This window comes from Eucalyptus grandis, chromosome 6 (assembly GCF_016545825.1).
Source record: "Eucalyptus grandis isolate ANBG69807.140 chromosome 6, ASM1654582v1, whole genome shotgun sequence".
NCBI lineage: Eukaryota > Viridiplantae > Streptophyta > Magnoliopsida > Myrtales > Myrtaceae > Eucalyptus > Eucalyptus grandis.
In genome coordinates this window covers 10165127-10179677 of record NC_052617.1, presented here as the reverse complement: position 1 = coordinate 10179677, position 14551 = coordinate 10165127, and the positions used below count along the sequence as shown (strand labels likewise).

The 14551-nt window shown below is 40.2% G+C and overlaps 1 protein-coding gene and 1 pseudogene across 1 annotated transcript; one reads left to right on the top strand and one right to left on the bottom strand.

Annotated features, from left to right (window-relative positions):
• Nucleotides 1-876: 876 nt before the first annotated feature.
• On the bottom strand, nucleotides 877-10088 carry LOC120294303. Its single transcript, XM_039314314.1, has 15 exons — nucleotides 10063-10088; nucleotides 6572-6933; nucleotides 5531-5652; nucleotides 5300-5448; nucleotides 4837-5011; nucleotides 4653-4687; nucleotides 4319-4391; nucleotides 4185-4215; nucleotides 3368-3563; nucleotides 3284-3320; nucleotides 2806-3060; nucleotides 2458-2559; nucleotides 2313-2360; nucleotides 1931-2018; nucleotides 877-1344 (listed from the first exon to the last, which is right to left on the bottom strand). Exons 1-15 carry the CDS (start codon nucleotides 10086-10088, stop codon nucleotides 1238-1240), a joined length of 1806 nt encoding a protein of 601 aa, XP_039170248.1. The 3' UTR covers nucleotides 877-1237.
• LOC120294302 lies at nucleotides 10059-14535 on the top strand (annotated as a pseudogene).
• Nucleotides 14536-14551: the final 16 nt, after the last annotated feature.

Sequence of the window (14551 nt, the reverse complement as noted above, 5' to 3'; positions counted from 1 at the left end):
TCAATTCGAGCGTGAGATTTGATGACCATGTGGAGCACAATCTGCTGAGTTGAATGCGGCATTAGTTATTTCACACTGGAGGTCGGCGCAATTTCTGTGCGTAACTTACGAATAAGGGGAAATGATGCAAGTCTATAAGATATCTAGGTATCACTATGTGTGCTTCGAGATTGTCCTGGTTCAGGGGCATACGGACGCCTTCCGGAATCCCCCACCTTCAAAAGTCTCATTCAAGGAAGAGGGAAAGAAATCAACCCTTGGCCTGTAGGGAATCATACAGGTCTCATATTTTACACCCGACCTACGAAGCCTCATGGAGCCCTATATCTGACTTGGTCTGGTGCATCTATCTTCCTCAAAACGGGGGAATTTTCAATGCCCTCAGGACCTAGGCTAACGTATTGAACTCATGGTGCAGTCTGGTTTAATCTTTACAACGCAGAGCAAGAGTTCTCGAACAAACTCAAGACTATGGTTCGATCCGAATCAGTTCGTAAAGGCCCAGCACAGGCTGGAATAAGCTCAAAACAGATGGATCCCCGGCAAATCGAAGGCCACAGGCTGGAAGAGGAGGTTTACTTACGAATGAGCATAACAAATGATGCAGGCAATTAGAGATGAACCGTGACTTCCTAGAAATACTTGGAATAACCCGGCTCCACTTAGAATCTTATTCTTAAGTCGCAGTTCTGTACGGCCTGCAACTATAAGAATATACACAATAGGCTCTTGGCAGCAATATACCGAATACAAGGATTATACGCATGTTCTAGGAAGGTAATAGGGCCGGCAGGGAGGGGAGGGAGAGAGAGAGAGAGATTTCCCTCGTAGCCAAAGGAATGACAAGCTTAAACAAATAATTTAAAGAACTAAAAATTCCACCTCACAATCGAACTGAAGAACCTTTAATAATAAAAAAATAATCCCTTGACCAGGTCTTACAACGATTTCCCCAACAGTGCACTCACTTTCAAACATATAGAAAGAAAAACCCATATGATGCAGTCCGGCAAAAAAAAAAAATTAAAGGAGAGGAAAATGAACAATCAAACTCTTCCATAGTTTCGACCAAAAAGGGGGGGGGGAGGGGGTGGAGGGTAGGGAACTCTTCCATAGTGAGGGAAAAATGGAGAAAATTTCTTTGTTGACGCTGATCTCAAGGAAATAGGACTACATTCACAAAAACTTGGCGTTAAAGAGCCCGTTAGCTCCAGGGACTGAAACTGAAATGGACTGATTAGCGGGGAAGGGAGACTGCAAAAGTGGCGGAGGGCTTGCAGCAGCATATAGTTGCTGCCCACCAACCCGTAGGTTGATGCACAAACGGTTGACCAGGAAGAGTTCCTGCAATCAAAGAATGAGATGCTTCTATCACAATTTTTAAAAGCTCTTTTAAGATAGAAATGAGGTTGTAAGAATAAAATGAAATACAAACAGCGTAGCTCCTCCATACAATCTTCATAGACAAAAAGATAGCTCCCATGACTATTCACCCTCTCCTTGGTGAATAAAGCTAGCACAACGGGGATAATACCAAAACTGTGGCTTAGATAATCTATTTGTTGCAAATTGCAAGATGAGATAGTTGACTCAAAAAGATTAGTTTAAGATACAATAGGTAGGCAAGTTCACTTCAACATCTGCATGTTTTTCCCTGGCATTCCCTTGAGCTGAGCATAATATTTGGCCTGAAAGAATTACCATGTATCCTCTACTTCTAGTTGGCAACATTACCTAATGGAGCATATAATGTTCCACTAATCATCTTCAGCAGATAAAGTAAGGTTTGACGTTTTAAATGACATGATGCCCTACTGTTGTACTTACCACCTCAAATTCTCATGTTCGAAAATCTCCAGAAACTCAAAAGATATCAATTTGCAATTCTTTGAACACAGAGACATGCATAACATTGAAATTCTCTTTTTACCTTGGTGCTTTGGAAACTGCACTTGACTTAAGGTGGGCAAAGGGCGTGGAAAAGCTGGAGGGATGGCAGTTCCACTTTGAACTAGATCCTTCAAGAATTAAATTTAAAAAAGAAGAAGAAGGGGTTAATATAAAGGAAACCATGTCATCTTGATATTATCAAACAAGGGAAATGTGAATGATGTAGTACAAGGTCTTGGTAAAAAGACCACCTAACACAACAAGCAAATAAGTGTGCACAACCCATCAGATAGAGTTCATTACCTGGACTCCGTTAAATATAAGAATGAAGAGAACTCGTGCGACTGAAGTCACAAACCCTATAGATATTAACTGACTTGGACAAAGAATCACAACAAAAACTGTTGCAGAACATGTCTTACCTGGGATACAGGCATATAGACAAGCTGACCCATTCGTCCAACCATGACCTGTAAAGAAAGATACAAGTTTGGATACAATTGCCAGATGAGGCATTATACTAAAAACGTAATGACTGGACAGGAAAAGCACCCAACTGCTACTTACAGCTTGAGCATTAGGGGTGAACAAAAGTAGAACCCAGTGGAAAAGCATGATGCTGACCACTATACCTAAGTAGCTGTGCCCTGCTTCCATATTTCCAACAAACTGCAAACCAAAAGCCCAGTCAATTTATAAAATAAGACTTCTTGCTCCCTTGCTTCCCAACCCCAATCCAAAACTAGAAAGAAGGATTTCTACAAGTAATCTTGGGTAAATAGAGCTCAGAAGTTGAAGCATAAAAAGAATGTTTGCCATTTTAAGAAATGAAGTAATAGCATGTCCTCTGCCAGGAAAATAAAATGCTTAAATCTGTTAGGAAAGACAACTCAATGTAAACTATAAATTACTTACAGCCTGCGAAATAGCACTCATGTCGCCATTTCCAGCAGTGAAATTATTGTACTGTACAGCCTTAACAGGCACAGATGGCTGGGGTACATAACTGCTGGTACCCACCTCTGCTTGAGCTGCTCCAACAGGCAACAGAGGTGAGGCGCTTGGCACATAGGACATTCCTGTGACTGGTCGTACCAAGGGTGGAGTTGCTGGTACAGATTTTGTGAGAGCAGGAGAAAAGATTTTTGCTCCAGGGTTAAGTTTAGATTCCTGTGATAAATTTTTGATAAAAAGAAAGAAAAGTCTTTGTCAGACAATATAATAATGCAGAGGAACAATGCAACTAAACAAATCAAATGCACAAATGCCAGTTTTTTGTTAAATGTAAAAATTAGTTCTATTTTACATACTTCCTCGTTTCATCTTCTCACAAGTTTGCAAGACCACACTGTTACATGCCAACCTGATTATTTGCATTAGCCATATGATTTACCTTTGCCCTTTGTATGCTTCTGACCTTGCAAATGAACCTTCTCAGTTGGAGATGCCATTGAACTAAGGCTTCTGCTGGAGGTACCAATTACGGATAGAGTGGAAGCCAATCCGCAGCAAGAAGAAGCAGCATTCTGATAAAACCGGCCTACAATAGGTTCCGTTATTTGATTTCACAGGTGCAGAAGCAGTAAGATGGGATGCTTCATTAGGTTGCGGTGGCGGCAGCACCTCTGAATGTGTTCCATCAACAGGTTTTACTAGGGAAAGGCAAGCATCCGCTGTATGGAAATCATATTGAGTTTTAAAAGGAAATAGTATAAAACTTAGTTAGTTTTCAGCAAGGAAAACTTAAAAAACTGGATGGCAAGCTAACAAGACTGAGAGCATCACGGCAAAAACCAACAGGTGCAAGAGAATCCATGTGCATCTTCATTGGAATGCAGACAGAACTACAAAATGTTTCTAATGGCATGCCATGCAGAGCTAACAACTTCTAAAAGAGTTCCTAAAAACCAGTGACAGTCATTTCAGTGTCTCATACAAAATAAGCCACAAAAGCCCCTTCTTGAACCACTGCACCCCTATTTAAGCTCTTCCAATACTATGTTTGGCAATTTAAAGTTGGAGGAACGCAGATAGAAAATTAAAATGTCTCTATCTTATTTGCGAGTCCATTGAAGAGAAATAATGCACAGTCAGTAGGGACTGAACACGCCTTGTCTCATCCTCTTTCGAAAAGACGACACATGCATGGGAAATGGATTCCTTCAAATTCCACCTAACTCTGGAGCAATGAACATGGGCCCAAGAGGAAAAACAATTCTCCCAATTTGCATTCATTTAGCCCAGTAAAGAGAGAACAGAATTCTTTAAGTAATTATCATCGAGAGTGAGCTTACAGCTTGGACTTGAACCTTGCATTGCTGAAGCCTGCAATATACAACCACATTCATAAATACAAAAGTACTTCCATTGACGTATTATTAACTCAATTCCACTGCATAAGACATATGCTTCATTTCGACAAACATACTTTATCATCCTCTTGATTCTCAGACTCCCTGTTAAGATCATCCTGTTTGACTTGTGGATTTTCATCAACCTGTCTGGAAGAAATGACCGAAATGACCTCAGGAAGAGAGACACACTGAAAGACAACTTAATGGATAGAAGCATCCACAAGAGAGATGTGCAATGAAATGGGACAAAGGCACAGAACTACAGCGTAACTGTCCAATCATGCTTTCATTCTTCTCCACATGATAAAATAATAAGCTCATTATGGTCTACAATATGCCAGAAACCATGGATGCCCCCAAAGCATTATCCTAAAAATCAGACTAAGTCCAGAAGCACAGAGTTAATACCTTCCATTTGCCGAGGCATCAAAAGCTCCTCCTCCCTGAAATAAGCATAAGATGGTCATTGAAAAGGAGTAACTTACTGCATGCCAATAACAAAACTGGATAACCATTAGCTTCTCCAGTTCATAGGAACATCAAATGGAATCTCTGCAAAAACCAACAGAGGAAAGTTGCAGGCCAACAATACCATAATATGGATTTTCCTGCCCCTTTTCTCAATTCCTCCTTCAGAGACATTTTCGACTGCTCTGATTGACATCCCTTTTCCCTCATTCTTATTTTCTGCCTGTCCCTGTGAATTGACTTTGAAGGTTCCACACGTATCTCCATCAGTCAATCCGTTTTCAGATGTAACTGAAGTCCTGCTTAAGCAAAGTAAAAGTAGAGCCCATTATATAAATAAATGGCTTCACCATTTTTAACATCATGATAAATTCAATAAATGAAAGTAGGAGATACAGAACCAGGAATTTCTTCCTCAAATGTCAAATCAGTCTATGATTATATAAAGGTACTCTGGTTAACTAAAATCATGAATTTTCAAATTTCCATTATTTTCCAGCTATCTTCAGCAGCATATGAAAAAAATCAAACATTAAACATTTACTTTGGTTTATAAGTATGATTTCGCAACATGTAATGATACCTACTTTCTTTGATGGGGTCTCCTCTTGCTTGTGTCAATAGAACCGGACCTATTATCCACTCTTGCAACATCGTTTGAAGCAGTTCCAATCGCCAATTCTGATTCATCCCCAGCTATAGTTCCAGTAATGCCATAAGCTGGAAGCTCTACTCCCTACAGCAGTAACGTCACTTTAGTGCATTGATTTGTACTTCGTGAAGGTACTCAACATCCTATAAGAAGTGTTAGACAATACCTTGGCAATGACCTGAACAAGATCTTCAGCGAGAATCACAAGCGTTTCTACCATGCATCCACTTGCCACATTTGAATTGCTTCTCCCCTTCTTAGTCATTCTTGCTTTCTTCACAATGACACCTAAGTAAAGCGAGCTTAAGTTTAGTTCTTTTTGTTCTTTGGGATCATAGATTGTTACAGGGACATAGAAATGTCTGCTAGACTTCTGCGAATTAAGCTTCAGCAATTATCTGACCATATAACCCTTCAAGCAGTGAAAATACAATACGTGGCCAAGAAAAACCTCATCGGCACAATAAATAAGACTACAAAGATTCTGATCGCCACCTCCTTTTGGCACCAAGCTAATAGCACCTCGACAGACAATGACAGAACATAGGTTGCATCTCCATGTCAGCAGAGTCCTATGTTTTGGTTGTTTTCAGTTAACCAAATTGGTTGGTGGTTGTTAGAGAATTATAGTTCTGGAAGTTGCCCATTACTCATATGCAGCCAGTTCCATATAGATTCTACACTAAAAGACGCATAACGAAGCGCTGCATCAAACGATTGAAATTGATTTCCACCCTAAGCTTTTTTTCCGCAGGCTTTATTCCTCTACACACTATCTCGAATTCTTCCCCGGGCCTTCTCTACATTCTTTCAATATGTAATCTCCATTACATTCCCTACAATACAAACTGAAAAAAAAAAAAAAAAAAAAAAAAGACGCCACCACTGTGATCTCCAATCCCATCCGCACCTCAGTTCTATCGCACCCGATCAATCAACAGACCCCACGCCAACCGCATTCCTATGAAATTCGCACTCCGTCACACGGATGGATTACGCAGCAATTGAAAAAACGAAATCAAGCCCTATAAAGCAGCGCCGCGTCGTAACGGAAAACCGAACGAACTATCGCGACTTCGCCGGAATTTTCCCACACGATCGACTCTCCGCGCATCGGTTCCGAGATCTCAACAGGCTCGCCGTCAAGATCGAGCCGCGAGGGAGCCGAATCCGCACGCACACAACGCAACGCAACGCACGCACGCACCTTCGACGGAGACAGTGTGGAAGATTCCGGAATAGACAGCGCCGTTCGTGACGTGGACGTCGACGGGGAGGCCGACGATGCACACGGCAGCGAGCAGCAGCGATTCGCCGAGCGACGCCCCCGTCGCGCCCGTCCCGCGACGGCTCTCCGATTCTGCGCCCCATCGCTTTCGCTCTGCGCTTTTCGCTCTTTCCCGATGCGGGATCGCTGTTCGTTGTATGATGTAACAGTCGCAGCGGCGGGCGAGTGAAGGAGAGAGCGAGAGAAATGGTGGAGAGCTTCTTCGTGTCGGTTCGGTCGGTGTCTGCTGGTCCTGGTCGTGCGATTTGTCCGTAGGAGGTGGCAGTGATGCTCGACATTTCCTAGGATGGGCTAATTATTTGGGTCAAGGCCACGGTCGGCCGTATTTTTTATTTTTTTTATAGAGAAGAAAAAAAAGTTAGTCGAATACGGAAAATTGAGGTCGTTAATTTACTCTCTCTATTTTATCATCTAATAAAATATTAACTAAATTTTTTAGAATTAAGGAAAATAAGATAACTTAGTGTTCAATTGTTTATCAATTCCATATTTAGAAATTAGTTGCCGATACGATTTTTTTCCAGGAATTAATGTTGCATTTTAAACTCAAAGTAAGAACTCAATAGTCTTCGGATATATTTTTAAGTAAAGAAATGCCGATGTTATCAATAATAAATATAGACTAACAAGATCAATTATTTTAATGATGATTTTGTGAAAGACTAGTTGTTTTGTGAAGTTGGTCCCAATCATAGTGCCCGAAATTATCTTGTGTTAATGAACATAATCTTAGGAATGTGGCAAAACTAGTGAGCTAGGGACTCCTTTTTTTGGTAAAGTTTAATTTTTTTGGTAAAGATGAGCTAGTGACTTTAGTTTCTAAATAAACCCCTAAAATGGCAAGTCCTAGGTTGCATTTAGAAGCCCTATCAATATTCAGAATAAACCACTGTGAAGGTGGGAATCCCATCTAATCAAAATCGGGGGAGTGTATAATCCAATTAACATCGAGTTATTCTTAAACGAAACCTTGATGATTTCCTTTGCGTATGATCATTAGTTGTACTGGATTTAAAGGGAAATGAATAGGAAGTAATTTTTTTTCCATTATAAAAACAAACCACACACTTAATCAAAAAAATTGTGCTCCAGTGGCAATGAAAATTCAATCGTCCTTTACCAGCAAGATTAGAATTCAACTGTTGAGACAAATTCATTAAGAAGAATTCTCCCAAAAATTGTTATAGCATAAACTCAATCTATATTCGTGGTACACTCGTATACTCTTGTCAAAATGAGTCATAAACTCACTTTTTAACCATACATGATGGGTTGAGTTGTTATATGAGTTAGTTATATTCAATAACGGGTTATAAATGGGTTTAAAATGGCAAATCCCAAAAAATATGTATGTTAAATAAGTCATAAATTTTGAAAAGAAAAGAATTATAATGGGTTTATAATTTACTTAGATCCAACCCTCTATGACTCTCTTTTCATTTTCTTTCGCCCTTACTTGATTTTGCCCTCACTCACTCTACATTTTTACCTTAGTTTGAATATGAGTTATCCTAGATTAGGCTATTTATGTAAGTGTTTTAGTATTGTGGGTTGGGTCATATATGTGTCTAGTATGCGTTGGGTGGTTATGAGTTATTAGATTTGCATTGCATGAAAATGGGTCAAAATAGGTTAAATAGATATATTTAAGTTAGACCATTTTCGATCAATCTCAAACTTGACTTAACCCACCCGTTTGATGGGTTTGCTGAAGGGACAATTGAACAATCTCTTGAAACATGTAATGTTCTTTCCATGAACTTCGATTTTTAAATGTTCAAGTTCCTCCATTAACTTCGATTTTGACCTAATAGATTCTGGCTCTTCGAACGGATTTGAGGAAAAGCAGAATTGATTAGCAAAACCTGTGTGTTTTAGAGGGAGCAGCTTGGCTTTGGCTTAACCAATTGTGAAATGAAATAAAGTTCTAATAGTCCATGGAAGAACATATTTACCTAAATTAAGATTAAGATGTTAATGAATCGAATCAATCATAATTATGGATCAAGTGGGCCTAATATCAGGATACGTAGGTTCTATAAAATACAAAATTTGCGAGAGCTTCTAACCCTTAGACTCGGGTCATGGAAATTTGGTCTGTTAGCCTTTCCCACCGATTTATCCAAAGAATCAAAACTATATAGAACGCAAATTGAACAAGAATTTCAACCTCCAATAATAGTAAAAACAAGAAAATTCATGATCAGGTTCATATCTTTTATTGCAATATCATAGTAACATGGTATAGCCAAATGCACAAATATATAATCTAAAATTATCAAGACACCTGCCAACGAATCTCACAAACATCTTACTTTCCAAAATTGATCATCACATGGTTCATTTTAAGTCTTTAACATATTAATTTGCAAATTTAGACATTATCTCTATTAAAATCAGAATTTTTTAATCAGAGAAGGTAGTTGTTTAGTTATCTGTAGGATCGAGGAGGGAATGTGGCATTGCGAATAGAGGGGATAACGGGGGGTATTTACGAGGAAAGTTCCCTTGTTTCCTCTTGTTTTCTAGAGGTATCAAGGAAGTTCCTAATGACTAAAATATTTATGAGAAAAATCACATAAATAATTTTGGAATTTGGGTAAATATTCAACATCGTTTCTGAATTTTTTGATTTATTTAATGCGATTCATAAATTTTGATCAAATATTCAACGTGGCCTTTGAATTTTAATTTTTTATATAATATAGGATTATATTGAATATTTACTATTTGTTCAAGAACCATAATAAGTAAAGTAAAAATTTAGAGATGACATTACATATTTAAAAAGTGCCAAGATTTATGGATCATTTGTACTATTATTCTTTATTTCTATAGCCGAATTTTTTCATATGAAATTAGAGCTAGCAAGCGTGGCGATGACCTACTTTAGTGTCAAAGGCAAACGAGAACTTAATCAACATCCTATACTTTGATCTCACTTAATCCGAAAATCTATATGGAAATTTTAAAAGTTGTGCCAAGCTCGCCCATTGATAAAAGGGCCTAATGTAATGATCGAGTCCACTAATGATATAATTTCTACACAGACAATATTCAATGCGTTTTAAAATTGGACGAATTGAGCCTTTTCATTTTAGGACATCAACCGAGTCGGCTCATTTTCCCTTCGGACCTCTCGGGCCGGGCCGGTCGCCTCGGTTCATCCACATTTCCCGCCGCCGCACATGATCAGATCGATTCAGACGTCGTGCCCTTCTCTCGAATCCACGTCATCAAACCGTCGTCAGGGCGCGAAGGATCTAGTCACTTTTAAATCCGCAGGCGGCGCCGAACGGAAGGGCAAAAACGTAAATTCCGCACGTACTTCCCCCGTCCTCTTGCCTCCTCCTAAAACATCGCACCGCCCTGCAAAAACCCTAAACCCCTCCATAGCCATCCTCGCTAACCTCCGAGAAATCACCGCAATCTCCATCGGAAGGCCGCCGGAGACTCGCCGCCGATGAAGCCACCCAAGTCGAAGCAGTCCCGCAAGCAGAGGCGCTCGGAGGTCCAGGAAATCGAGCTCCTGGACGCGTGGATCGAGTCCCGCAAGCCCGATTCCGGCTCCAATCCCCTGTCGCCCCTCTCCGCCGCCGCCGCCCCCGCCCGGCGAGCAGGACGCCGCCTCGCTCCCTCCCTACGCCGGGTCCGCGAGGTTCGACCAGCTCCCGATATCGAGCAGGACGAAGGACGGCCTGCGCGACGCCAAGTTCGTGAAGATGACCGATGTTCAGAGGGCGTCGCTGCCTCACTCGCTCTGCGGGAGAGACGTTCTCGGCGCGGCGAAGACCGGGTCGGGGAAGACTCTGGCTTTTCTCATTCCGGTGAGTGCGTGTTATTTCGAATGATGGATTGACTCGTTTTTTTAACGTAAGAATGTGCAGAATTGGGCTTTCCCTTTTCCTATGTTTCTGTCGAAATTTGAAGTTCTTTCTTTTTGAGAGAATTGCTGATTTTGTTCTCTTTGTCCCTTTATGACATTTTCACTGCCTGCGTGAGGAGACTTTTTTAGACTGAACCATGTAGCTTGTCTCAGGTATTGGAGAAATTGTACAGAGAACGATGGGGTCCTGAGGACGGGGTAGGAAGCATCATAATATCTCCGACAAGGGAATTAGCTGGTCAGCTTTTTTGATGTGTTGAAAGTTGTTGGGAAGTACCATGGCTTCAGTGCCGGTCTTCTCATCGGTACCGCAAGGATGTTGACCTCGAAAAGCAGAGTGTAAACGACCTTAACGTATTGGTCTGTACTCCTGGTCGGCTTCTTCAGCATATGGATGAGACCCCGAACTTTGATTGCTCACAGCTTAAGGTCGATGGGATTTTTTATTAGTAATTTTCAATGCTGATGTATAGTTGCTGATTTGAGTTAAAATTTCTGGCCAGGGAACAGGTCTTGGTCCTTGATGAGGCAGATCGAATTCTTGATGTTGGATTTAAGAAGACTCTAAATGCAATTATTTCGCAGCTGCCTAAACATAGACAAACAATGCTCTTTTCTGCAACCCAGACAAAGTCAGTCCAGGATCTTGCAAGGCTTAGTTTGAAGGACCCTGAGTATATAAGTGTGCATGAGGAGTCTGTGACGGCGACTCCAAACCGCTTGCAGCAAACTGCCATGACTGTTCCGCTTGAGCAGAAGCTGGACATGTTGTGGAGCTTTATTAGGACACACCTCAAATCCCGGACTCTTGTGTTTCTCTCTAGTTGCAAGCAGGTATTTTAGAACCTTTGAGCTTTCTTCACTGAGCCTTGCCATTTTAATTTGCCTCGCCTTAATAGAATGAGTAGATAATTTGGCTTTGTTTGTGAATACTTAAAATTGTGTAATTCTGTTAGATGGTTTGTGTTATCTGACATTTTCTGTTTGTGTTATTAGCATTGTTTTAGGCTTTTGTTGACTTATATTTGTTTGGTGATTAGTTGAATTTGTTGGCTAAAGTCTGTGGCTGAATTGTTTGATATTTTCTCCCCAAAACTTCTTAGTTTGTTATGCACATCTGTTGAAGAAAAATTGTTATATGCTGGTGTATTTTCTAAGCACCACTCTTGCAAATGTTTAATTGCTAGCGTGGACCATTTACAACGTGAGCTGGTTTAACCTCAAAAAGGGAATATTTTTTTGACCAAACAAATGGGAGGCTTAGATTCCAACTTTAGAGATAAACAAATCACCCGGGAGTCTGGTCCCATTTTTCTATAGAGATTGCTGGTATCAACAATCAAATTTCACGCTTTCGGGTAATTATTTGCTTCAAGATAGCTTGATTTAGTTGTATTTGCTTGGTCAAATGCTTAGCTCAACTCTTCATGATCACTATTAGAATCTTTCTACCTCTTATTCTGGTTGATTTAGCATTTCAATTTTTCATTCACTCGTGTTTGGGTTGATTCTTTGTTCATATATAACTCTACCCCTAAATTGCAATCTTCCAGTGAAATTTGTCTATGAAGCATTTAAGAAACTTCGTCCAGGAATTCCCTTGAAATGTCTTCATGGAAGGATGAAGCAGGAGAGAAGGATGGGAATATATTCTGAATTTTGTGAGAAGAGGTCTGTTCTTTTTTCAACTGACGTGGCTTCTAGAGGTCTTGATTTCAATAAGGCAGTGGACTGGGTTGTTCAGGTGATTCTTTTTTCACTATGCTTTAGGTGGATTCTATGATCAGATTGTCATCATAGTTGTTCTCGGGAAGGCACAATCTGTTCCCTTTTATAAGGTGTTAGATGCTTTTGAACTTGTAGGTTGATTGTCCAGAAGATGTTGCATCTTACATTCATCGAGTCGGTCGCACAGCTCGATATTTGTCTGAGGAAGGTCAGTTTTGTTTCTGATGCCATCAGAAATGAAAATGCTTGAAAAATTGAAAGCTGCCAAAATTCCTTTGGAACTTGTTAAGGTAATGCATTCTCTGGACCTTTTTGCCTTTTTGGCTTATGGTTGAGCTTAGCTCACTAGTCATCTATACAGTTGCTTATGTGGTACTTTGTTGGTGCACTTCGTTGATTATCATGTGGTATTGGCACCTCAGATGCTGACATGGCTTTGATTCGGTCTGATTCCAGGCAAATGACAAAAGGTTTCAACCAGTTTCCGGCTTGTTGTCTGCCTTGCTTGTCAAGTATCCCAATATTCAGTATCTTGCACAAAGGGCCTTCATCACATATTTACGGTCGATCCATATACAGAAAGATGAGATCTTGATGTGATGAAACTCCCTGTTGATGACTTCTCAGCATCATTTGGTCTACCGATGACTCCGAAGATTCGTTTCCTAAACCAGAAAAATAAGTCCAAGATAGTCTTAGAAGAATCTTTACCACTTGAACCAGAGAATGCTGGGGCAAAAGTGAATTGAAGGTCTCAACAAAGAGTCTGATGGTGAATGACTCTAAACAAGATGAAGAGAACGATTTACTTTTGACCGATGATGATGTGGATGAGGCTCAGCCAAAAGTTAATGAACTTGAAGATGTAATGTATGTTTTTCTTTTCATATTAGAAAATTGTTATCCGAAGATAGCTTATGCACTCTTCAGTGTGGGCATATTCATAGTTTAGACATCATCCTTATTGAAATGATCAGAATGCAATTATGCACAGAAGTAGGCTACAAAAAGATTGAAGAAAGAGCTAAAAATTGAAATCCGCACGTTCTTTCTTAGGTAGAATTATATGTTGCAGATTAGGAGGAGCATCAACAATCAAAAGTTGGTTAGGGTTCTACAAGCTACTTGTTTTTTTGCATCTTCAAGATCCTCATCTGTTGCAACTTGATTTGATGTTACAAAAAACGTAAAATGAAATTTGACTTGCTATTCTACTGTAGACCGGCGACTCGGGTTTTGAAGAAAAAGAAGCTTAAAATCAATGTCAATAGGCCAGTGGGATCTAGAGTTGTCTTCGATGATGAAGGCAATACCCTACCCCCACTTGCCAGGATAGCAGAGATGCTTAGTTCGGATGGTGCTCTTCTGCTTGACAAAGGTATGTACCCTACTCAAATTGATGGGTGTTTTTAGGTTTTTCTTTTAGAGAACAATATTGTGTTGACGTTATTCTAAATTGAATCATGAATTTCTTGTGTTCAATGCATCTTGCCAATGGGAAGAATGTCTGCAGCTAGTGAATTGACTGAATGTGTTATTATTTTTATTTTTTGGTGATGGGTTGGTGCTCGTGTCATTCTGTTTTATATCTGCCCAGATACTTACTTCCTGACTCTATGAACAAATGAATATCAGGTGTGGTATGTGTCTCTGTTTGCATTCATGCAAATTTCTGTAATTATTTATTGCAGGCAAGAAAGACGAGTACTATAAGAGGATGAGAGAGGAGATGAAGCTAGTGGATAAAGAAGACAAGCTCCTTGAGCGACAGCGCCGCAGGGAAAGAAGACTCAAGCAAAAGATGAAACTGAAGGAAGGGAAAGGTAAAGATGATGATGATGAGGGTGAGAGTGAGCTTTCGGAGTCGGACGGTGAAGCTATGGAGAACAGGAAGCGAAAGAAGTCGAAAATATATTTTGACAGTGACGATGACGGTGGCACACAAAAAGAAACCAACGATAAGATCAATCAGAAGTCCGACGCTATATCTTTGGCAGAGCAAGAGGCATTGGCTCTAAGCTGCTGAGTTCAATGCACTCATGAGTCATGATTTAACTTTATAATGATGAATCTAGTTGTGAGATTATTTTCTTCCGACTGGCTTTACCAAGTTTTGTCCGTGTTACTTAACTCTTGATCCGGCACATGTAATGCTTTGTTGAGGCAGAGACTGCATCAGGATGTATTTTATGCGACAGCATCGTACATATTTGAGTTCCCACAAATATTTGTCGGGGCGTTAGTAGAAATTTGAAGAAGCATGTTGCAAGTCGACTCTTACCATA

What these genes read in the sequence shown, in the direction of transcription:
- LOC120294303 (XM_039314314.1), bottom strand. Translation starts at nt 10,088, where the DNA reads ATGGAGATTGCGGTGATTTCTCGGAG. An exon ending in TTGTTCAGGTCATTGCCAAG is followed by an intron (nt 5,449 to 5,530) that starts GTATTGTCTAAC and finishes TTACTGCTGTAG; the next exon opens with GGAGTAGAGCTTCCAGCTTA. An exon ending in TTCCACTCTATCCGTAATTG is followed by an intron (nt 3,321 to 3,367) that starts GTACCTCCAGCA and finishes CCAACTGAGAAG; the next exon opens with GTTCATTTGCAAGGTCAGAA.